This window comes from Echinops telfairi, unplaced genomic scaffold (genome assembly GCF_000313985.2).
Source record: "Echinops telfairi isolate 266 unplaced genomic scaffold, ASM31398v2 ScPeMD7_7468;HRSCAF=8506_0, whole genome shotgun sequence".
NCBI lineage: Eukaryota > Metazoa > Chordata > Mammalia > Afrosoricida > Tenrecidae > Echinops > Echinops telfairi.
In genome coordinates, this window is record NW_022111369.1 from 52,917,981 (window position 1) to 52,940,996 (window position 23,016).

General features: G+C 48.4%; 1 protein-coding gene across 1 annotated transcript in view; it reads left to right on the forward strand.

Moving 5' to 3' along the window:
- The window catches only part of KLB (klotho beta), a 50,294-nt gene that overhangs the window by 21,917 nt on the left and 5,361 nt on the right, over window positions 1-23,016 (forward strand). Inside the window, 3 exon segments of the mRNA XM_004703347.4 lie at window positions 4,994-5,492; window positions 11,361-11,629; window positions 19,880-21,023. Coding sequence (XP_004703404.3) covers window positions 4,994-5,492; window positions 11,361-11,629; window positions 19,880-21,023 — 1,912 coding nt within the window.

Genomic DNA, 23,016 nt, shown 5'->3' on the forward strand with positions numbered 1-23,016 from the left:
GAGGTGGTGTAGGAGGTGGTGGTGGAGACGTGTCAAGGTATCGATTCCTCCTCACAGTGATCCATCGTGACCCATTGTGGAGAAGGCCTGCTGAAAGAATGGTTAAGCAGCTGGCTGCTAACACAAAGGTCTGAAGTTTGAACCCACAAGCTGTTCCTCGAGAGAGGAGCGTTCTTGGTGATCTGTTCCTGTAAGGATTACAGCCTAGAAACCCCAATGGGGTGTCTGTGCCCTGCCCTACAGGGACCCCACAATCTCCGTCTTCCCGATGGCACCGCTAGCAGCCATGCCCCCAACCAGTGTGCCACCTGGGCTCCTCTGATTTCCAATTAAAAACCAAATGCCAAAGTCACTGCCATTGGTTCGATGCTGACTCATAGCAACCCTATACAATTCTGATTCGGACTGGGCATCTGGATCCCTGATAGTGTAGTGGTTATGAGTTGGGCTGTGATCCCTGAAGTTGATAGTTCAAAACAATCAGCAGTTCTGCGGGGAAAGGACTGGGCTTTCTTCTACTCCCATAAACATCTGTGGTCTCCCGGGAAACCCACAGGAGGTCGCTATGAGTCAGCATTGACAGAGTGAGAATAGAAACGTGCTGATTCCACCAGACCCTCCTGTCAGTGCCTGATGACAGCTAGTTGATGGCTCTCTCCCTGCAGTTAACACATCAGAGATTCACAACAAGCCCGAGTCACTCTTGACCATCATACAGATCAACGCCCAGAAGCCACCCAGGGATTACATGACAGATTAGAATAAAGAAAGAATGTCTCCTCTCAATTCTAGTAATGCCAGCTGCTTTGTTTCATGGGATCCGAAGAAAAGCATTATCAAGACTTTCCATTGTGATTATCCAGGACTGCCCAGAGACGGAGGCTGAGCCATAAGGCAGAGTCTGGCCCACAAGTCCCTGACTGGGGCTGCCAGGGGCAGTCATTTCAGGCTGAAATCCAGGGGGAGGGCCAGAGAGGAAAGTATCCCCAAGAATCCTTGGGAACAATTGGGTACGATGTGGTTCTAGAATCTTCCTATGAAAACCAAGCAAGTACAAGTAGTCAGCAGTAGCTGTACCCTCAAGGCAGCTCACTCCTCCAGAAAATCTTTCTGGAATGAGTGAAATCCATTTTTTCTGCCTAAAGGGGAAGGAGGCACTAGTTTGGGAATCACCGTCCCTGGTATTAAGGCCTAACTTTCTCCGCCCAATCAGACTTTATTGAACATGTTCAGTGCCCGTGGGATCTGTTTGCTCATAGATTCAAACCATTGCTCCTATTGGACTGCTTTAGACTTACAGAAAGATAATTTCAGATGGCTCCGTCGGATGTAAAACAGCTCAGGGGAGTGAAAGGCAAGCTAAGGACTGTTGTGCCTGATCTATTGCTCAGTGTTGGTGAGTTGCGATTACCCAGGACTGGCCAGAGAGGGAGGCTGAGCCCATAAAGCAGAGTCTCGCCCACGGGCCAGAGTTCTGACCTATGTCCACCAGAATGAAGCCCTGCCCGGCCCTGGGACATCCTCACGGTTGTTATTACTGCACAGTAACAATAAGAAGCCATTATTACAGTCACTGTGTCAATCCATCTCCTTGACGGTCTTATTTTCCCTTTTCCTTTATTCCTTGTCCAGCCTGCCCATGTACCTATAGGATGCCATTGAAAAGACCATGGGTGGGTCAGGTGCACCTAGCCCTCAAAGTGACATATTTGCTCTTTTACACCCAGAAGGGGTCTTATGCGGCGCCCGTTGTTGTTATTGGTGGTGGTGGTGGTAGGTGCCCCCAAGTTGGTTCTGGCCCATGGGGACCCTTTGCACAACCGAACGAAACACTGCCCAGTGTTCCTATGCCTGAGTCCATTGATGCAGCCACGGTGCCCGTCCATCTCCTTGAGAGCCTTCCTCTCTTTCGCTGCCCCTCCACTCTACCAAGCATGCTGTCCTTCTCCAGGGACCAGTCTCTCCTGACAACATGTCCAAAGTATGCAAGACAAGTCTCTCCACGCTTGCCTCTCAGGAGTGCCCTGGCCGTACTTCAGCGGTAGATTTGCCCACTGTAACATGTCATTTGATTTATTGAAGCTGCTAGTGTAGAAGTACTCAAATAAGTAATCGGGAGCCTTAAGAAGAGAGATTAGGAGGCAGTCAAGTGAAATGCTGATGGGAAAGGAGGTAGCTATCACACACACACACACACACACACACACACGCACACACACACACACCCCGCGGGTTCCCAAGCCAGAGAAGAGGCCTTGGGCATTTCACGGACTTAATGTGCTGAACGGGCATCCTTACTGCTCACCCCGCCTTCGGACTGAGCTCATGAGCTCTGAGGAACCCTCCTGACTTGATTCTCATTTTCTTTCTTTTTTTATTAAAACTCTTATTGGGGGCTCTTACATCTCTTATCACAATCCATCCATCCATCCAATGTGTCAAGCACATTTACACACATGTTGCCATCATCATTTTCAAAGCGTTTTCTTTCTATTTGAGCCCTTGGTATCAGTTCCTCAGTTTTCCCCCTTCCTCCCCCACCCTCCCTCCCTCAGGAACCCTTGATAAGTTGTAGATTATTATGTTCATGTCTTACATCGTCCTCTGTCACTCTTCACCCATTTTTCTGTTGTTCGTCCTCCTTGGGAGGGTCATTTTAATTTTCTTTTAGTTCTTGTCTCATGTGGTTTATTAAGGTTGGCCTCTGAGGACAAGTCCCGTGCCACATAGCTCAGCCTCGCAGGGCCAGCCTGACGCTGAGTGAGTGCTCAATACGGACCTAGTAAACAAACTTGACAACCACCGTGAGATTGCTGTCAGATTTCAAGTTCACAGAGTTGTCTGTGACATAGGAGGTGCTCTCTGAAAAAAATTAGCTGTTACTATTATTGGTCTGTCCAGAATTTGCATTTCCACTTGAGGCAGTTATGGGCCCTCAGAGGAAGTGAAAAATCTTGGGGAAGCAATAAGGATGACAGCCATCTTCAGGCAGCACCTTCTGTGCTACACATTCCATCCACACAGTAGCTTGAAATCTGATGACAATCTCCCAAAGGTTAGTATTAGTGACCTCATTTTATAGCTGAGGAAACTAAGAGATTTCAGAAAGGTCAGGTGATTGGCCCAAGGTCACACAGTTAAGTCCCTGAACATCAAACTCAAGCCCACACTCTGTTCTCTGCTCTGGGATGATGTTGATGTAATTTACTGCCCTTGAGCCTGCCCTGATCCATGGCAACCCCACACACGATGAAACAAATACAGTCCAGTCTGTCCCATCCACTGATGGCTCGCAGAACAGACCATTGTGACCCAGAGGTTTTCAGCTGGCTTCTCTTCCTAGTCCATCTTAGTCCAGCGGCTCCACTGCACCCTGTTTAGCATCAGCGCTCCAGACTGGTAGTGCCTTAGCAGGTGCATTGGCCAGGAATCGATGAGACCCTGCCAAATGGAAGGCAAGAATCTACCATTGAACCATCCCATGCCTCAACCATAATGCGGCCCACACGGTCCAAACCCCAGGCATTCATGGGGGTGACACGGGGCCTGGCAAAGTTTGGGTCCATTGTATACGGGCTTGCCATGAGGCAGGGCAGCTAAGTCCACTGGGCCATCGGCTCATCAGAGCAACTGCCTCCAGCTCCACAGCAGCTAACTACAACAAGGGCTTCTAACAAGCAGACTCTGCCGGGTACTGTCTTAAAGCCTTCACCTACATTCCCTCATTCAATCAGCACAACAAGCCAAGGGGGTGAGGCGCTCTCTCGTTATCCATTGACAGGTGTAGAGCCTGCATTCCCCTGGCCTTCTAAATGAGAAGCAAAGGGAGGTTGGTTCAGCAGTAAACGATCATTACTCTGGGACTTGTTCTGTAGGGGACGAAACCTATAATCCACCCAGTCTCTCACCTGCATGCAGTCCCCAGAAAGCCCACGAAAGGGAGTGGTTTTTGAAATGTTATCTACGCGCAAAACTGATTAGTTTAGGGACGCAGGCTCCAAGGGTCAGGCTGGGGCTCTGTTTGAGGGTAAACCAGTCATTGTTCCAATTGTTCCTCAGGACAATGCTGCATCAAGGTCCTCCCAGACCACAGGGATGCTGATTGGTTCTGCTGGGGCTCTGTTTTCCATAGCAACACCAGTAAGATTTGGTCTAAGGGGGTTTTGTGCTTCTCGCATGTTCCAGGCAGTTTTGATCCACATGAAATAAAGGAACCCCGGGTGCACAGTGGTTAAGAGTGCACCGTCAGCTGTTTGAAACCACCAGCCGCTCCTCAGGAGAGAGATGGGGCTTCCTACTCCCGTAAAGTGTTAGTCTCCAAAACCCACGGGGGCAGTGACTTTGGTTTTTATATACCGTTTCCCAAAAAATTAGACAGTGTCTTATATTAATTTTTGCTCCCAAAGATGCACTAGGTCTTATTTTCAGAGGATGTCTTACTTTTCCATGAAGAAGAATACGGTACACATTTATTGTTTATTGTTTTATTAAAAGAGACCTCGCACTTCCTGTCAGCTCCAGCTGCGCTGAGGTCAACAGTGAGCTGCGAGGCAGCGCCTGCCACCACGGTCCAGAGTCCAGAGTTACGGTAGCTTCGGGGGGCCTTATTTTCAGGGAGGTCTTATTTTCAGGGGGGTGTCTTATATTTCAGTGAGAGGCAAAATGATAAGTAAGTCTTATTTGGGGGAAACAGGGTGTATATATATGTATATATACACATATGTACACACACATATACATATATATGTAAAATAAACTTCAGTTTCTAAAACACAAAGCAGAGAGGTGGAGCCCATCTGCCTGCCCCTTCAGCAGTGCTGCGGGAGAAGCTTCAGGCTGGCACACAGGTGGAGTGAGAACGCAGACACTGAGGTCATCAGGACCCCTGGACAGATGGCCCGAGCATCCCCCAGTGTTTCAGTCATCTTGTCCCCGAGGAGACTTGCCACCCGTCAGATTCCCGTGAAGATTCATCACATTTTCTTCTTCTCAGGCTCATTCAAAAGTCTGGCAGAACTACGACCAGAATTTCCGTCCCCATCAGAAGGGCTGGCTATCGATCACGTTGGGGTCCCATTGGATCGAACCGAACAGATCCGAAAACACGGAGGATGTACTCAGGTGCCAGCAGTCCGTGGTTTCCGTGCTGGGGTGGTTCGCCAACCCTGTCCACGGGGACGGCGACTACCCCGAGGCCATGAGGTCCAGCCTGCCCCTCTTCTCCGACGCCGAGAAGCGGGCGGTGAGGGGCTCCGCGGACTTCTTCGCTTTTTCCTTTGGGCCCAACAACTTCAAGCCCCCCAACACCATGGCCAAAATGGGGCAGAACGTGTCGCTCCATTTAAGAGAAGTGCTGAACTGGATCAAGCTGGAATACGGCGACCCTCGAATCTTCATCACCGAGAACGGCTGGTTCACCGACAGTCACGTGAAGACCGAAGATACCACGGCCATCTACATGACGAAGAACTTCCTCAACCAGGTGCTTCAAGGTGGGTCGCCCCTCCGCTTCTGTTTGTAAAATGTCTTGACTGTGTGTTCTGGAAGCTCTTTAGTCCCCTTCGAGCGTGTGATTCAATGGGAGTGGTGGTGGTGGTGGCCGTGCTTGGGCCTGTCTTGCCTGATACCATCTGTTCTCGTGTTACCCCCGTGGGGCCTTTGAAAATATTCTGTGGAGAACATCGTTTAGGCTGCAGGTACATCCGTAAGTATCAGGAAGAGCTTGTTTCAGGCCTTTAAAAAGGCATGTGACAATGATGGATGGCCAGGAGGAATGTTTGAGGGGTCCTAAGGGGAGCCCTGGCTGTGTGATGGTTATGAGCCAAGAGCCAAAAGGTTAGCGGTTCAAAACCACCGGCGGCTCCTTGGGAGGAAGATGGGGCTTTTTACTCCCATAAGTCTAGAAACCCCGCAGGACAGTTCTACCCTGCCCTTTGGGTCGCTGTGAATTGGCACTGACTCAATAGCAGTGAATTTGGTTTTGTTACGTACTTAAGACACTGAAACTCAAAATTATGATCCTTTTACTTTTGACTCATGGGAGTATGAATGACCCATGACGGGCAACCCTGAGCGGCTATTGTTACTTCTGGATTTGATTTTGGTTTTGACCTCTGCCTATCCCCCTCGTTCCTGTCCATTACTCAAGTAGTGACCTCTCCAGATAGCTGATGAAAATCAGGCGCAGAAGACAAGCTCAGGGTTTGGCTGTTCTGGCCCCTGCCGAGCTCCCAAGCGCTCACAGGTAAAGGATCTAGCTGTGGATCATGCGCAGATTCGGTAGCTTTTCACCAGTCTCACACCTGGAGGAAACTCCCAGGTTCTGTAAGAAAGATCACCAGGGCGAATCACCCTGCTGCCCCAACTTGCAGGAAGGAGCAGCTTGGACGAGAGCCCTGCCCAACGACAGAGCAGACAGAGCAGGCACGTGGGGTTCGCCCGAGGAGGACACTGCCCGCAGGTTCTTGGCCAAATGCACACCCCTGGGCAGAGGGCAGTCCATTGACCAGGTGTTACCACCCCACCTCTCCCGGGCCCTACAAGTTCACCAAAGGGACCAGAACCAGGTCCTGCTAAGACATTCATCTCGTTGAATCACGGTTCTCTCGGTTATCTGCCGCTGATTTAACCAACAGAACTTTATTTTCTCACAATTTAGGAAGCGGGAAGCCGGCAACTAGAACGCCAGCTCTCGGGAAAGGCTTTCTCTCTCGCTTGACTCTGATGATGAAGGTCTTCCTTCATCTTTCCGGCGTCTGTGGCTTCTGCTTCTTGGAGATCTCCACATGGTTTAGCATCTCTCTGACCCAGCCTGTGCTCTGCTAGCTTCTTCAAACCCCACACACACACACACTATGTCTCAAAAGAGGTCGACTCAAAATACACAGAACCTAATCCCTGCCTCGTTAGCATAACAAAGGCAGCCCAGTCCCAAGTACGATGATCACCACAGGTCTAAAAATAAAATGCCATCGAGTCAATTCAGACTCCTATCAACCATATAGGACTGACTACAACTGGCCCTGTGGGTTGCTGAGACTGTAACTGCTTATGGGAGTAGAAAGCCTCATTTTTCTCCCATGGAGTGCCTGGTGGTTTTGAACTACTGACCTTGTGGGGTTTTTTTGTCTCTTTGCAGCCCGCTACACTACGGGGAAAAGTAACATTAAAAAAATAAATAAAAACTCACTGCCATCAAGTCAATACTGACTCATAGTGACCCTACCACATGATGCCCCTCAGTTTCGGAGACTAACTTTTTTTTTTAAACCGTTTCATTACGGGCTCATACAACTCTTATGACAATCCATACATACATCAATTGTGTAAAGCACATTTATACATTCATTGCCCTCATCATTCTCAAAACATCGGAGACTAACTTTTTCCCAGAGTAGAAAGCCTGGTCTTTTTCCAAAGAGCTGCTGGTGGTTTTGAACTGCTGCCCTTGTGGATCACAGCCCAAACTCATAACCACTAAGCTACCAGGACTCCCTCCTACATCGCCCGGACTCCTATAACCACAGGCATGAGGTTAGGATTTACAGCACATATTTTAGGAGGGACAAAATTCAATTCATAACAAAGGTTGACTTGCACACTTATTTTATTGCTGCTACTGATATTCCTATTTTATTTTTACCCAATTCCTCGAAGTGGTTGAATCAGAGTTTTAAAGCTAAAAATGTCCTCCGAGATTATTTTTTCCAACTGTTTCTGTTCACAAGTGAGAAAAATCAGGCCAAGAAACTTGCCCAATAGACCCCTCCCAGGAATAGAGCAGAGCCATCCTCAGGCCTCCGGCCCCTCAGCCCAGTGCTTAATGTCTTGCATCATGGGTGTTTTCCTGCTCAGTAGAGTTGTGTTAATTTATGTTAAATGCAAAAGCTAATTGTTAAGTCCCTGGAGGATGGTTTCCGAGAGTGGATTGTCCACAGGTGGGAGCCTATCCAAGCAGACTTGAGAAGGGGTCCCACAGGGTTCTAGAAATCACCATGCTCCTGACACAGAGCAGCACACTAAGATTCAAGGACATGTGCGGACTTTTAACTGCACCGCTTCCTTGTTAGGGGTACCTTTGGATAAAAAGAGCTGCCACTCATGTGACATAATGGCAGTGGTGTCACTGGGGTCCGTGTCCCCCAGCCCCGTGGACCTCCTCCAATACCAGACCTACGGAATCCTGACTTACGCTTATAATTAACTTTAATCATAGAGTAACATGGGATAAATATAGTTGCAAATTGTTTAAATGTAGTGTTTCTTAGAGTATCTGAATACTAACAACAGAATGGCTTTATAAAATCTTTCTACATTGAATTACAACATTAGTAGTCACTGGGCAGAAGCCCTTTTTGAATTTTTTACTTCCCTTCCTTTAATAACTACTTCACTTTCAAAGAAATCACTGATACAGGTTTACAAATAAAGTTAAAGATAAAACACCAGAAAATCTGACAGAATCAGCATCTATTTAAAAGGGGGGAGGGGCAGTGTCAAAGAAACCACTGCCCCGGTGGATCTGCAAGGTTAAAGGCGGTTAGAAGCCACCAGCAGCCAGCTCCGCGGCAGAAAAACCGGGCCCTCTGCTCTCCTAGACAGTTACAGTCTCAGAAACTCAGAGTCGCTATGCGCCGTTATCCACTCAATGGCAGCGAGTTTGGTTTTAGAGTTTGGTGGTGTAGTGGTTCCCACTGGGCTGGAACTGCAAGGTCCTCAGTTGGAACCCACCAGACGCGGTGGGAGACCATAACCACGTGACTCCAAGTATCACTGTCATTGGGTGATAATGACAGCGCGGACCGGAGTGCATCAGCATAGAGTTTCTTAGCCTTATAGATACAGTATTAAAAAAATGCTTTTGTTGTCATGAGCCCAGGTAGCGGAGTGGTTATGTGTTGGGCTGCACTCTGCAAGGCTGGTGGTTCAAAAACCACCAGGTTCCCTGAGTAAGGAGAAATGTTTTTGCTGTTATAAATAAGTTACAGGGGTGATTGTATTAAGAAATTTAAAATTTCTGCTGAAATACTGTACACAAATGTTTTTTAATTTAATAAATCATTTTATTGGGGGCTTTTACAGCTCTTATAATATCCATACATCAATTATATCAAGCACATTTGTGTATATGTTGCCATCATCATTTCCAAAACATTTTCTTTCTACTTGAGCCCTTGGTATCAACTCCTCTTTTTTCCCCTCCCTCCCCAACTCCTGAACCCTTGATAATATATAAATTATTTTTATTTTCATATTTTACACCATCCATTGTCTCCTTTCACCCACGTTTCTGTTGTTCGTCCTCCTGGGGTGTTTATACATGCAATCGGTTCCCCCTTTCTCTCTCTTTCCCCCAACTTTCCCCCTACCCTGCTGGTATCAATACTCTTATTGGTCCCGAGGGGTTTATCTGTCTTGGATTCCCTGTGTTGAGAGATTTTATCTGTACCAGTGTACATGCTCTGGTCTAGCCAGATTTGTAAGATAGAACCAGGGTCATGATATTGGTGGACGGGGGAGAGGAAGCATTAAAGAACTAGAGGAATGTTGTGTGTTTCGCTGATGCTATACTGCATCCTGACTGGCTTGTCCTTCCTTGTGACTCTTCTGTGAGGGGATGTCAAATTGTCTACAGATAGGCTTTGGGTCTCCATTCTGACCCCCCTCTTTCGCATCCAAGTGGTTTTTTGTTTTGGGTTTTCTGATGCCTGATACTGATCTCATCAACACCTTGTGATCACATGGGTTGGTGTGCTTGTTCCATGTGGGCTTTGTTGCTCCCCTGATAGATGGCCCTTTGTTTAACTTCAAGTCTTTAAGACCCCAGACGTTATATCTTCTAATAGCTGGGCACCAGCAGCTTTCTTCACCACATTAGCTTATGCACCCATTTTGTCTTCAGCAATCTTGTTGGGAAGGTGAGCATCACAGAATGCCAGGTTATTAGAACAAAGTGTTCTTGCATTGCGGGAGGACTTGAGTAGAGGTCCATCTGCTACCTTAATACTTAACCAATAAATATATATACATAGACCTATAGCCCTATCATTATATATTAATACATTTACATATGTACATGGCTATGTTTATACCTTTATAAATGTCTTTTGTTCCCTAGTTCTTTCCTCTATTTCCTTTTACTTTCCTCCTGTCCCACTATCATGTTCAACCTTCATCAGCTCTCTCTCTGTACTTCCTCTCGGCTACATTGCACTTGATCGAACCCCACCAGACATTCTATGCCCTCCTCACCATCTGTTTTAGATCTCTTTTGTTCCCTTGTCCCTGGGTTTGTTTTCTCCCTCTCCCTCTCTCCCACCTCCTCCCTTTCTCCCTAGATTCTAGAGCAATTGGCCCCATTGTTTTCTCCTCAGGATTGTTTATCCTGCCTGTGTTATGTAGGCATGAAAAAAATAAAGAAAAACAAAAAATAGCCTATGAAAAAGTCTGTCTGCTTACCCTTATGAATGTTTTCCAATCGGTTCTGACGCAGGGCCAAGCCCGGCTCCCCGAGTCTGCAGTCTAGTTTCAGGATTCCTCAGGAACTTTGTTGCTTTGCTCCCCTCGTTGCTCTGTTGCGTTCCCTTTGTGTTACACCTGGTGTGGGGTCATCAGACTGGGCACAATTCCCACACTGTGTCTCCGATGCTGCCCCCATAGCAATGTGGGTCAGTAAGGGGACGTCGTGTTTTGTGGTGAAGCTGACCCTACGGTCCTCTCCGTGTACTGGCTACTCTGAGCAGCAGTGTCATCCTCAAAGCTTGGTAGGTCAGGAGGCTGTCTGCTATCTCTCTCTTTCCCTCTTAGCTTGCTCCTGTGTGCTCTGGGCAGACCTATCCCTCTCCCTGGGCTGTATCTTCAGTGCTGTCCTCTGTAGTGCATTCTTCTGGGGAGTGGGGTCGAAGTAGCCGGGATAGGGCCTGACCCCACAGACCTGTTAGTTCACTGCTTCATGCCGGTATGTTGCGTTCAAGGCTTGGCACACCAGGTTGAGGTCTGGTCTCTCTCTCCCTTTCCTGTGGAGGCATAAACAGTACCCTCCCTGTGGTGGATTAGTGCCCCCTTCCCCCAATGCCTTCGTTTCCCCCTCCCTTTTTTCCCTTCTCCCCCACCCCATTTCCCCCCTTCTTCATACTGGTATGCTGTAACTGCACACAAATTGTATAGACCACATGACAGCGTCACCTGGTGCCGCCTGCACCCCTCTCCATGCCCCTAGTGACTACACCAGTGCTCACGGCCCCACACATTAGGAAGGAGGCTGGTCTCACCTATCCTGCTTCTTGGCCTGCTGTCAGGGAGCCCTCAGCAGGAGCCAAGTGGTAGCCTGCCATGACCCCTGCCTCCTCTTCTCCGTGCAGCAATACGGTTTGATGGGATTCGCGTGTTTGGCTACACGGCCTGGTCTCTCCTGGATGGCTTCGAATGGCAGGACGCTTACCACACCCGCCGAGGACTCTTTTACGTGGATTTTAACAGCAAGGAAAAAGAAAGACAGCCCAAGACTTCCGCGCATTACTACAGACAGATCATCCGAGAAAACGGTTTCCTTCTGAGAGAGTCCGCACCAGACGTGCAAGGGCAGTTTCCCTGCGACTTCTCCTGGGGCGTCACCGACTCTGTGCTTAAGGTGAGTGACTGCTTACGAATTCACTGCGAACTGCGACACTCAAACATGCCGTTGTTCCGTGCCCTCGGGTCGTCTGACAACTGAGAGAGACTCGCCTGGGCCCTGCGCTGCCTCACACGTGTTACGTGTTACAGGTGAACCCAGCGTGGCAGCCAGCGTGTTTGTCCATTTCTGCAAGGTCTGCCTCCTTGTTCCTGCCCATCTGCTTTTCCAGGGGCCGGACTCTCCTGATAACATGTACAAAGCATGTGAGACGAAGTCATGTCATCCTTGACTCATAGTCCACAGCACATGGGTTTTTTAAATTTCCTTTTCTCAATCATATCATTGTAGATGTGAATGAGTGCAGAGTGGAGACTCAAAGCCCATCGGTAGGCAACTGGACACCCCCTTACTGAAGGTTTGTGGGAAGGAGATGAGCCAGTCAGGGTGCAGGGTAGCAACAATGAAACATATAACTTTCCTCTAGTTCTTAAATGCTTCCTCCCCCCACCCCACTATCATGATCCCAATTCTACCTTACAAACCTGGCCAGACCAGAGGATGTACACTGGTACAGATAGGAACTGGAAACACAGGGAATCCAGGACAGATGACCCCTTCAGGACCAGTGGTGAGAGTGGCAAGGCCTGGAGGGTGGAGGGAATGTGGGGCATAAAGGGGGAACCGACTACAAGAATCTATGTATAACCTCCTCCCTGGGGGATGGACAGCAGAGAAGGGGCGGGGGAGTCGTCAGAGTGTAACATATGACAAAATAATAATAATTTGTGAATTATGAAGGGTTCATGAGGAAGGGGGGAGTGGGGAGGCAGGGGGGAAAATGAGTAGCCGATATTAAGGGCTCAGGTGGAAGGCAAGTGTTTTGAGAATGATGATGACAACAAATGTACATATGTGTTTGACACAATGGATGTATGTATGGATTGTGATGGAAATTGTACGAGCCCCCAATAAAATGATTTTTTTTAAATAAATAAAAATAAAATAAAATTTCCTTTTCTCAATGCTAGCTAAGAAACTGTATCCAACAAGTAATAATAAATAAACTGTATCAAAGCGGAAGAGGAGATTAACCTTCATGGAGAGTCTCAGAGGCCTGGCGGTGTGGTGGTGAGAGGAGGCTTTCTCCTCCCACCAAGAGCTGCCGTCTTGAAAACACACAGGGGCCCTTTGACTCCGTCCTCTAAGGTTGCCAGGGGTCAGGGTGGACTCAATGGCAGTGAACTTGGTGTGGTTTTGAGGGCCTTTTAAAAATGCGGGCGACACCATGAAGCAAACGCTGGGCTTACCTCCTGCGTGAGGTTGGAGCGTGAAACCCACCAGCTACTGCAGGCCGATGTGGCTGCCTGCTCCCGGAGAGAGTTACAGGGTCCCTGGGAGGGAGAACTGAGGCAAAGGCCGTGGGGTTAGTGGCCCTCAGGGACCCCTGAGTCGCCCACGCAGTGAACCACTCCACGATGAGCAGAAAGCTTGGTGTGTCGGACCCTCCCAGAAGCACCTCAGCAGAAACCATATGCGCCCAGGTCTGCTCTGCACCCCGGTGAAAACCATGAGTCAGCAGTGCCTCCGTGGCAAACGGTTTGGTTGGGGTTAGGAGGGCCTTTGATGTGTCAGAACTTAGGGTTGGTGATGGGAATTTAGAGAGGAGGAGGCTGTGTTCAGGAAGCATACCATCGATGGCAGTGGTTCTCAACCTTCCTCATGCCACCACCCTGTCATACAGTTCCTCATGTGGTGATCCCCCAGCCATAACATTATTTTCATTGCTTTTGCTACTGTTATGAATCGAGACCCCTGTGAAAGGGTCATTTGACCCCAAAGAGGTTGTGACCCACAGGTTGAGACCCCTGGTCTAGCAGATCATACAGGCATTTCTGTGTGAGGCATGTGTTAGCAGTGTCCAAGTTAAAGGGAGAAGAAGATGATAAATTCTGTTATACCAAGAGCCAATATGAGCAGCCTCTGACTGGAGATGTTTTTCATGTCATAGATCTGGGGGACTTACTTTAGGAGGTGTCTTCCTCCTGGGCGTGTATCCCAGGGGCAGCCCCTCTGTGCGCCTCATTCCTTACCCTCTTCAGATGTTATTCAATTGTCATGTACTCAGAAAGGCTTTCTCCACTCCAAAAAATCAGGACCACATTCTTAGCCCTTTCCCTGCTCTCCTTTTTGGGTGGTCCACATCCACTCTATACGTTACACATCTTTCCTATTTATCACCTGTCTTCCCCTAGCGGAATTCAGCATGGACAAGGACAGAGCAGGGGGCTCTGTAGTCAGCTATCTCCCCTTCTAGAGACTTGTCAGGTAGGTGCTCAAACATAGGGATGAGTGTGACAAGTTTTAGACCTCAATGAGGCCTTATTGTTGTTGTTAGATATCAAGGCAGTTCTGATTCATAGTAACCCTGTGGGCAACAGAACCAGACACTGGCTCCAGCTTCCCAAGGGCTCTTTTTCTTTTTTAAATAATTTTATTGGGTGTTCAACTCTTATCACAATCCATACATGCATCCATTGTGTCAAGCACATTTCTACATTTGTTGCCATCATCATTCTCAAAGCATTGTCTTTCTACTTGAGCACTTGGTATCAGTTCATTTTTCCCCTCCCTCACAGACCCTTGATAATTTATTATTATTTTATTTTATCATATCTTAGACTGTCCGACGTCTCACCCACTTTTCTGTTGTCCGTCCCCCAGGGAGGGGGCGAAATGTAGATCCTTGTGATTAGTTCCCCCTTTCTCCCTCACCTTCTCCTTTCCCTCCTGGTATCGCTACTCTCATTATTGGTCTTGAAGGGTTTATCTGTCCTGGATTCCCTGGGTTTCAAGCTCTGGTCCAGCCGAATTTCCCAATTGTTCTCATGCCCATCGTTGCAGTCCCTGTGTCAGTCCATCTCATCAAGGTTCTCCCGCTTTTTCCTCCACTTGTGGTTTTTCTACTGTAGCAGCACTAGATAACTAAGGCAATTAGTTTGCCAAGAAAAAATCAGGCTGCTGTTGCCAGAAGCTGTATGGGTAGATGTTGCATAGACAAAGAACAGCAACAACAACAACAAAAACAACAAAGCAGTCACCTGTAGGGAGGTTGGCAAACATTTAGAAATATTACCCAACTGAGGAATGCCTTAGTACCACCAGGAAAAAGGACCCAGAAGCACAGCATGTCTTTTGGACCTGGGGTCCCTGGGCTGAGAACCTCCTAGACCCAGTGGAAGACTAAAGCCAAGATGCCTGCGTATCTCCAAGATTGCCAGGCACATTGATGTTGAAAAGTGACCTTCCCATGGAGCTGACAGAGAAAGAAAGCCACTTTCTCCTAGATCTGGCATCCTGAGTCCAGACTTCTAGCCTCCTGACTACAAGAATAGATATGGGTGAGAGAACTGATTTGTTTGCTAATGCCATAAAATGTATACATGTATATATATACATAAATACATGTATATATGCATAGAATCTATATACACATGCATATAGAATTGCACAGATATAACACCATGCCTATCCCCTTCACATCTCTATCTCATATGCCCCTAGCTTCCTCCTTTTTGCTGCCCCTCTCATTTACCAAGCACGATGTCCTTCTCCAAGGACTGGTCGCTCCAAAGTACATGAGATGAAGTTTCGCTATCCTCACCTCCAAGAAGCATCCTGGCTGTACTTCTTCCAAGACATCCCTGTTGTTCTCTTGGCAGTCCATGTACTTTCAATATTCTTCACCAGTACCATAATTCAAATGCATCAAGTCTTTTTTTTTCTTTCATATTTAAACTTTCACATGCATATGAGATGATAAAACACCATGACTTGGGTCAGGTGCACATCAATCCTCAAAGTAGTGTCTTTGCTTTTCAATATTTTAAAGAGGTCTTATGCAGCAGATTGACCCAAAGCAATGCATCATTTCATCTCTCGACAGACCACTGGTCGGTCAGTTTGTCATACTGAGGTGACGTATGTGTTACCAGGATGCTGGAAACTGTGTCACGGGTATTTCAGACACCAGCAGGCTCACCCCAAGGGAACCGCACCGGTATCAGCAGAGCTTCCAGGCAAAGGCCAGACTGAGAAGCAGGACCAGGCTGTCCCCTTCTGAGGAATTAGCCGCTGAAACCCTTCTGGATAGCACCAGGCTCAAGCCTCCTTTGATTCAGAGCAATCCCCCAAATGAACAGACAAATGTGTTTGAGAGGCCAAGCCAGCCGATTGTAGAATCCTCTGGGTCACTCTAATTGCTTTTTTAAAAATTGGATTTAGTTATGTGTTTTCCTTGAAAAAATACTAAACAGACGTCTTAGTTATCTAGTGCCGCTATAGCAGAAACAGCACAAGCGGGACGCTTTGATAACCACATTCATTCTCTCACAGGTAGGATAGGAAAAGTCTGCATGCGTGTTGCTGGCTCTACCCAGCTCCCACCTCACTGCCCTCCTGTCACTTCCAGCTCACAGAGGAAGCCTTCTCTCTGCCAGCCAGAGCTGGAGAAAGGCCCGTCTCTCTGGAGCTTCTCTTCCTCAAAATCATCACGGGACTGTGCAGCTATCTTCTCCCTTTTCTACTTGCGTGCTGCTTTCTCAATCTGTTCTTGTCAAATATGAAAAAAAAAGCCTGATTTAAGGCAGGCCCTGCACTAATAAAGCCTCATTAGGGTAACCAAGCATACAAATGGATTTGTAACTTCAGGTATGTTCTTACATGCCAGCCGAATCGGTTCCGATCCATAGTACATACCCCTATACAACAGGGTGAACATTGCCCCGTCCTGCAGGCAGGTGGTTAGGATTTACAGTACATATTTGGGCTTAGGGGCACAATTCAAACAATACCAGATGATGCTCTATCTCCCAGAACATAACACCAGGAGGCACATGGTACGTGTTATTTCATGACTGGAAACATTAGTGTGAATGAAGTGGCATTTTTAAGCTTACTTCAATGAAAGATACCTTTCCATCTGTAATGAAGAAATAATCTGATGGTAACATTTTGAGACCGTGTGATGGCCTTGCTTCCAGACAGCATTTTACCCAATGGTTTCTTTTTGTTTGTTTGTTTTGTTTTCAGGGGAAGGTTACCCAATGCTTTTAACATGTCTTCTCCAAGTCTGTCAGACCCCATTGTTATACTGTTGATTAAAAAATGACAGATCTCTTACTAATTATTCCTAACTAGAACATGCAGTTAGAGTATTAGTTTGGTATTGATTATAAAGAAACACTTTTCTCCCCTTTCTATGTAAAAAAATTTGAATGGCACTATGAGTTCATGGGTTATTTTAACTCCATGCATTCTAACTTATTATTATTTCAATGTTCTTTTTGATGCTCTAGTTGTCTCAAATTTGGCCAATAGCCCCTTTTAAGCTGTTCCCGCCTGTTTTGCATTTTCCTTTCTGTTTTTAAGAATTTTCTTATTTTCTGACACAATATGTCCCAGGATAACATCATTCTTTGCCTACCTTAGACTTGGAAAAAGCATAATTCTCACAGGAGCCTTGGATCCCTCTAGTGGGCAAGATTATTTAGGATCAAGCCCTCGGCACTCCCTTTCAACATTCTGAAAGTCCTTATGTTTAGGGGTGGAGAAGATGGCTTCTTTAACCAGACCCCTGGCAGACTCATCCATGCGCCCCTGAGGTGCATGCTCTCTCTCACGAGGACTCTCAGAGTAATGCAGATGTCTATCGGGGTTTTGCCTCGCTTACTAAGGCACTCAGAGACAGATCTAAGGGGCAAGAGTGCCTTTTGTAAACACTCTTTCAATACCACAATGCTCTGTGCTTTCAAAACACTGAAACGTCATCTAGGCTATAAAGATTTTACTCAAATAATTAATTGTATACAGATTTTGCTTCATGCTCACATGATCAATGCTCTCTCTGCTTAATGTTCTACTTAACTGGTGGACAGATGGCAAGTGGGCAGTGATATGGTTTTGTAATTAGCCTATGAAAGAAGGCATAAAACAATTAGAGGAAAAATATTTACCAAAGGTTAATTATCCCTCTCTTACTCCCTCCCAACCCATGCACTTAAATTCAGTCCTAGGAGGAAAAAGAAGCCTTTAAAGAAAGCACAGATTTTGACTTTCCCAAGTTTATCCTGAATTTAGACAATTTTCTTAAGCTCTTTTAGACTCAAGGGCCTGGTAGGCAATTGTGGCAGCAGAGGAAAACCGAATCCGGAGTCACCGGTATGTGTGGCTCATAGAGTGCTTCAGGGTCGACAAGGAGCCCTGGCAGTGAAGTGCTTATGTGTTGGGCTGCTGACCACAAGGTCAACAGTTTAAAACCACCAACAGCTCCCTGGGAGAAAGATGAGGTTTTCTATTCCTCTAGACCAGCAGTTCTCAACCTTTCACAGAGGTCAACTGATTCATAACAGTAGCAAATTGACAGTTGTGAAGTAGCAACAAAAATAACTTTATGGTTGGGGGTCACCACAACATGAGGAACTGTATGAAGGGGTTGCAGCAGCAGGAAAGTTGAGAACCACTGCCTGAGAGAGTTAGTCTCCCGAGCCAGTCCTGGGGCCATGTAGCAATAATGAAACGTACAACTTTCCTCTAGTTCTTAAATGCTCCGCCCCCGCTCCCGCTTATCATGATCCCAATTCTACCTTACAAATCTGGCTAGACCAGAGGATGTACAGTGGTACAGATAGGAACTGGAAACACAGGGAATACAGGACAGATGATCCCTTCAGGACCAGTGCTGAGAGTGGCAATACTGGGAGCGTGGAGGGAGGGTGGGATAGAAAGAGGGAACCGATTACAAGGATCTACATGTGACCTCCTCCCTGGGGGACAGACAACAGAAAAGTGGGTGAAGGGAGACATCAGACTGTGTAAGATATGACAAAATAATAATAATTTATAAATTATCAAGGGCCCATGAGGGAGAGGGGAGCGGGAAGGGAGCGGGGAAAATGAGGAGCTGATACCAAGGGCTCAAGTAGAAAGCAAATGTTTTGAGAATGATGATGGCAACAAATGTACAAATGTGCTTAACACGATGGATGGATGGATTATGCTAAGAGTTGTATGAGCCCCCAATAACATTATTGGAAAAAAAAGAGTTAGTCTCCAAAACCCACAGGGGCAGATCTACCCTGGCCTACACAGTTGCTTTGTGTCAGAATCAACTCGATAGTAGTGAGTTTGATTTGGGGTTTTGATTTTTGGGTTTTTTTTTTTTCAGACTTGACAGTTTCCTAGAGTCACTGAGCCCTCACAGCACACCCGTGAGGGAGACAGAGCTGCTTCTTGGTGGAGTTGCCCAGCCTGAGGCTGAAAGGAGCTGCATTAGAACAGGAGTCCAGCCCTCTGGGCTCTCTGGCCGGGCCCGGGCTCTCTCCTGGGCGCAGGGTAGAGAACTGGACAGCAACCTGAATCAACCTTGGGAGTCCAGGGAACGTTTACCGTCCTGTCCACTCATTAGTCAAAGTATCTTCCAAAAAGAACTTGCTGTTACTCTCCAGTGGGAGGAATAGATGCCATGGCCTCACAGGCACGTGGTGGTGGGTGTCTGTAGCCCCTGGAGGCCGTGTGCTATCCCTGGAGCAGTTCCAAAGAGGGCAAGGATTTCTTCTCTACCGCAGCCCATTGGCCTCTTTTAGGAACTCGAGTCCTCCACCCCTGGCCTTGCACGCTGTCACCATTCTCGGCAGGGCAGCACTGAGCTGATCCAGCTTTGACGAATCCTCTTACTTCCTGATCAGGGGAACTGAAGCCCTTGAGGCGCCACTCTGCCGTGTAAACTGGGCGTGTTGTGGTTAGGTTCCACTGAGTGGGTCCCAACCCATCGCTGCCCTCTGCACAACAGAATGAAATGCTGCCAGGTCCTGTGTCGCCCTCCCAATTGGTCCCTGTGCTTGAGCCCATTGGTGCAGCCACTGTGCCAATCCGTCCTGTTGAGGCCCTTCCTCGACAGCTGGGTGTGTGGGACCAACAAGTGGGAAAACAGCTCGTCAAGTTTTCTGAAATAACTTGTGTTCCCAGCCAATTCCTGGGTGTGGTTCCTTCTCAGTGTTTTCTGGTCTCTCTGGGAGATTTCAAGGGCTGGAAGGAGAGTAATTCATCAGAACCTTTTCCTTGGCATCACCCTGTGAAGAGTCGTTGGTTAAAGCATCGTTTGTCTGTTTAGTTACTTATTTTCTTGTCCGGAGAGGCACCTGTTCCACGGGGCACCCTGCAAGCCTGGCCAGCCGGGCCACCCTGACCTGACTCTGCTTGTTCCCCCAGCCCGAGTCGGTGGCCTCCTCCCCGCAGTTCAACGACCCCCACCTGTACCTGTGGAACGTGAGCGGCAACCGGCTGCTGCACAGAGTGGACGGCGTGCAGCTGAAGACTCGGCAAGCTCAGTGCACAGATTTTGTCAGCATCAAAAAGCAGCTGGAGATGCTGACCAGAATGAAGGTCACCCACTACAGGTTTGCTCTGGACTGGGCCTCCATCCTCCCGGCTGGCGACCTGGCCACGGTGAACCGGCCGGCTCTGAGGTACTATAGGTGTGTGGCCAGCGAGGGGCTGAAGGTCAACATCTCCCCGATGGTCACGCTGTACTACCCCACCCACGCCCGCCTGGGACTCCCCGCGCCCCTGCTGCAGGGTGGCGGATGGCTGAACGCCACCACGGCGCAGGCCTTCCGGGACTACGCGGGCCTGTGCTTCCGCGAGCTGGGCGACCTGGTCAAGGTCTGGATCACCATCAACGAGCCGAACCGCCTGAGTGACGTCTACAACCGCACCAGTAACGACACGTACCGGGCTGCGCACAACCTGCTGCTGGCCCACGCCCGGGCCTGGCGCCTCTATGACCGCCAGTACCGGCCGTCGCAGCGCGGGGCCGTGTCGCTGTCCCTGCACTCGGACTGGGTGGAGCCGGCCAACCCGTTCGCCGAGTCGCACCGGCAAGCGGCCGAGCGGTTCCTCCAGTTCGAAATCGCCTGGTTCGCCGAGCCCGTCTTCAAGACCGGGGACTACCCGGCGGCCATGCGGGAGTACATCGCCTCCAAGCGCCGCCACGGGCTCTCGCGCTCCGCGCTGCCGCGCTTCTCGGCTGAGGAGAGGAGGCTGGTCCGCGGCGCGGCCGACTTCTACGCGCTCAACCACTTCACCACCAGGCTGGTGATGCCCCAGCGCCTGCACGGCAGCGGCTACGAGGCGGACCGCGACGTGCAGTTCCTGCAGGACGTCACCTGCCTGAGCTCGCCCACGCGCCTGGCCGTGATGCCCGGAGGCCTGCGCAAGGTGCTCAGGTGGGTCCGGGAGCACTACGGGGACTTGGATGTCTACATCACGGCCAACGGCATCGATGACAGCGCGCTGGAAAATGACGGCCTGCGGAAACACTACTTGGAGAAATACGTTCAGGAGGCTTTGAAAGGTGAGGTCTTTCAGACACTGCAGAGAAAGGGGCGCGAGAACCAGGTGAGCGGGCGCCTTGGTGACGGGATGAGATTTGTTGTACCCAAAGGCCTGGCAAGGAGCCCTGGGAGCAAGTTACAAGTTGGGCTGCTAACCGCAAGGTCAGTAGTTCGAAACCACCGGCGGCTTCGCGGGGGCACGATGAGGATGTTTCCGCTCCTGTAAAGAGGTGTAGTCTCCAAAACCCACAGCTGCACGGGATCACTCGGGTCAGGGTGGACTCAGTGCCACCCAGTCAATTCTGACTCACAGCAGCCCCGTGGGGTGCAGTAGAACTGGGCCTGTTGAGTCCCTGACTGTAACTTTACTGAAGTAGAAAGCCCCATCTTTCTACTCATCCGAAAGATGAGCCTTTCCGAGTGGTTTCAAACTGCTGACCTTTCCAGTTAGCGGCCCAACTTATAACCCACTATGCTACCAAGGCTCCCAGACTACCTGCTTAGGAGGACCCCAAACCAAACTCAACCCAATGCCATCAAGTCGTTTCGGACTCATAGTGACCCAACGGGCGAAAGTAGAACTGCTCCCTAGGGTTTTCAAGACTGTAAATCCCTATGGAAGCAGAAAGCCTCTGCTTTCCCCAACAGGGTGGCTGATGGACTCCAACTGCTGAACTTGCGGTTGGCAGCGCAACTTGTAACCCACTATGCCACTGGAGCTCCTTCCTTAGGATGATAAGTGAGTGGGGATAATAGTAATTTCCAGAGAGGAATTATTGTATCAAATGTTATAAGCACCTACACAGAAGTGGGCTATTAGCATTTTTCAAAACTTAATTTGTTTTAAATGCTTATAACAGATTTGTTGAAGCAGCCTAGAAGACCCCCAGCAATTTATTCACTTACTTGATACCTCACATGGCAAACTGCTCTGGGTACTAAACTGCCACTGAACAAAATAAAGTTTACTATCTTCACAAAGCCTACATTTTCATCGGATATTATATTATGAGGATCATAATCAAAGACATACAAATAGAAGAGTAAAGCTTTATGGAGAAACACAGAGCCAGGAAGGTCATAGAACCCAATGGGGTGCGACTAGGGGAGCAATTCTAAATTGTATGGTCAGGTAAGGGTTCGGTGACCAGGAGTGGGGCAGCAAACCACGTGGTTCTCTGGCAGATGTGTTCAAGGTGAGGGTCTAGCACGTGCAAAAGCCCTAACATGGGAACATACCTGGCCTGTTTGAAGATCAGGAAGGAGGTCAGAATGCATGGCTAGAGCAGAATGCATGAGGAAAGTCACTGTGTTAGGCAGGGTTCTCTAGAGAAACAAAACCAGGACATTTAATGATTTTATTTATATATATACATATATACATAGTATATTTTATATATATACAGTATATATATACAGTGAGAAGGAATAAACAGCTACCATAGTCAGTTCAACTCACTTCCGTACAATAGTTAATATACTGAAAGTCCTTCAACTCACAGGGATGCCAGATCCAAGGTCAAGGAAGCACACAGTGGGCTCCTCCCTTGCGCAAGGCAAGCAGAGTCTGCCCACAGGCAGCAAATAGCAGGGTGGGTAACCGATAGCTCAGGAGCTTAGTGAAGCAGGCCCAGATGGGATATCAAAAGCAAGCAATGCAAGGTGACAGGATCCACCAACTTCAAGCTCAAGCAATGTAAGCAGTGTGGTGAAGCTGGTCTCAAAGGAGCCTCAAGCTCTAGCAACAAGATCCATAGGTTGGCTTGGCCCACAGGTCGTGTAACTCATAGGTTGAGTGAGAACTAGCTAAAGCAGCAGCAGCTCCAGCACCCTCTGATCACCAGAGAGCAAGAAAGAGGGGGGTGGGCCTTGCAGAGCCATTTATCTCTTTGCCCTCCAATCAAACTGTGACCTGATTAATCCCACATGTTCTTTTTTTTTTTTAACATTTTATTAGGGGCTCATACAACTGTTATCCCAATCCATACACACATCAATTGTGTAAAGCACATT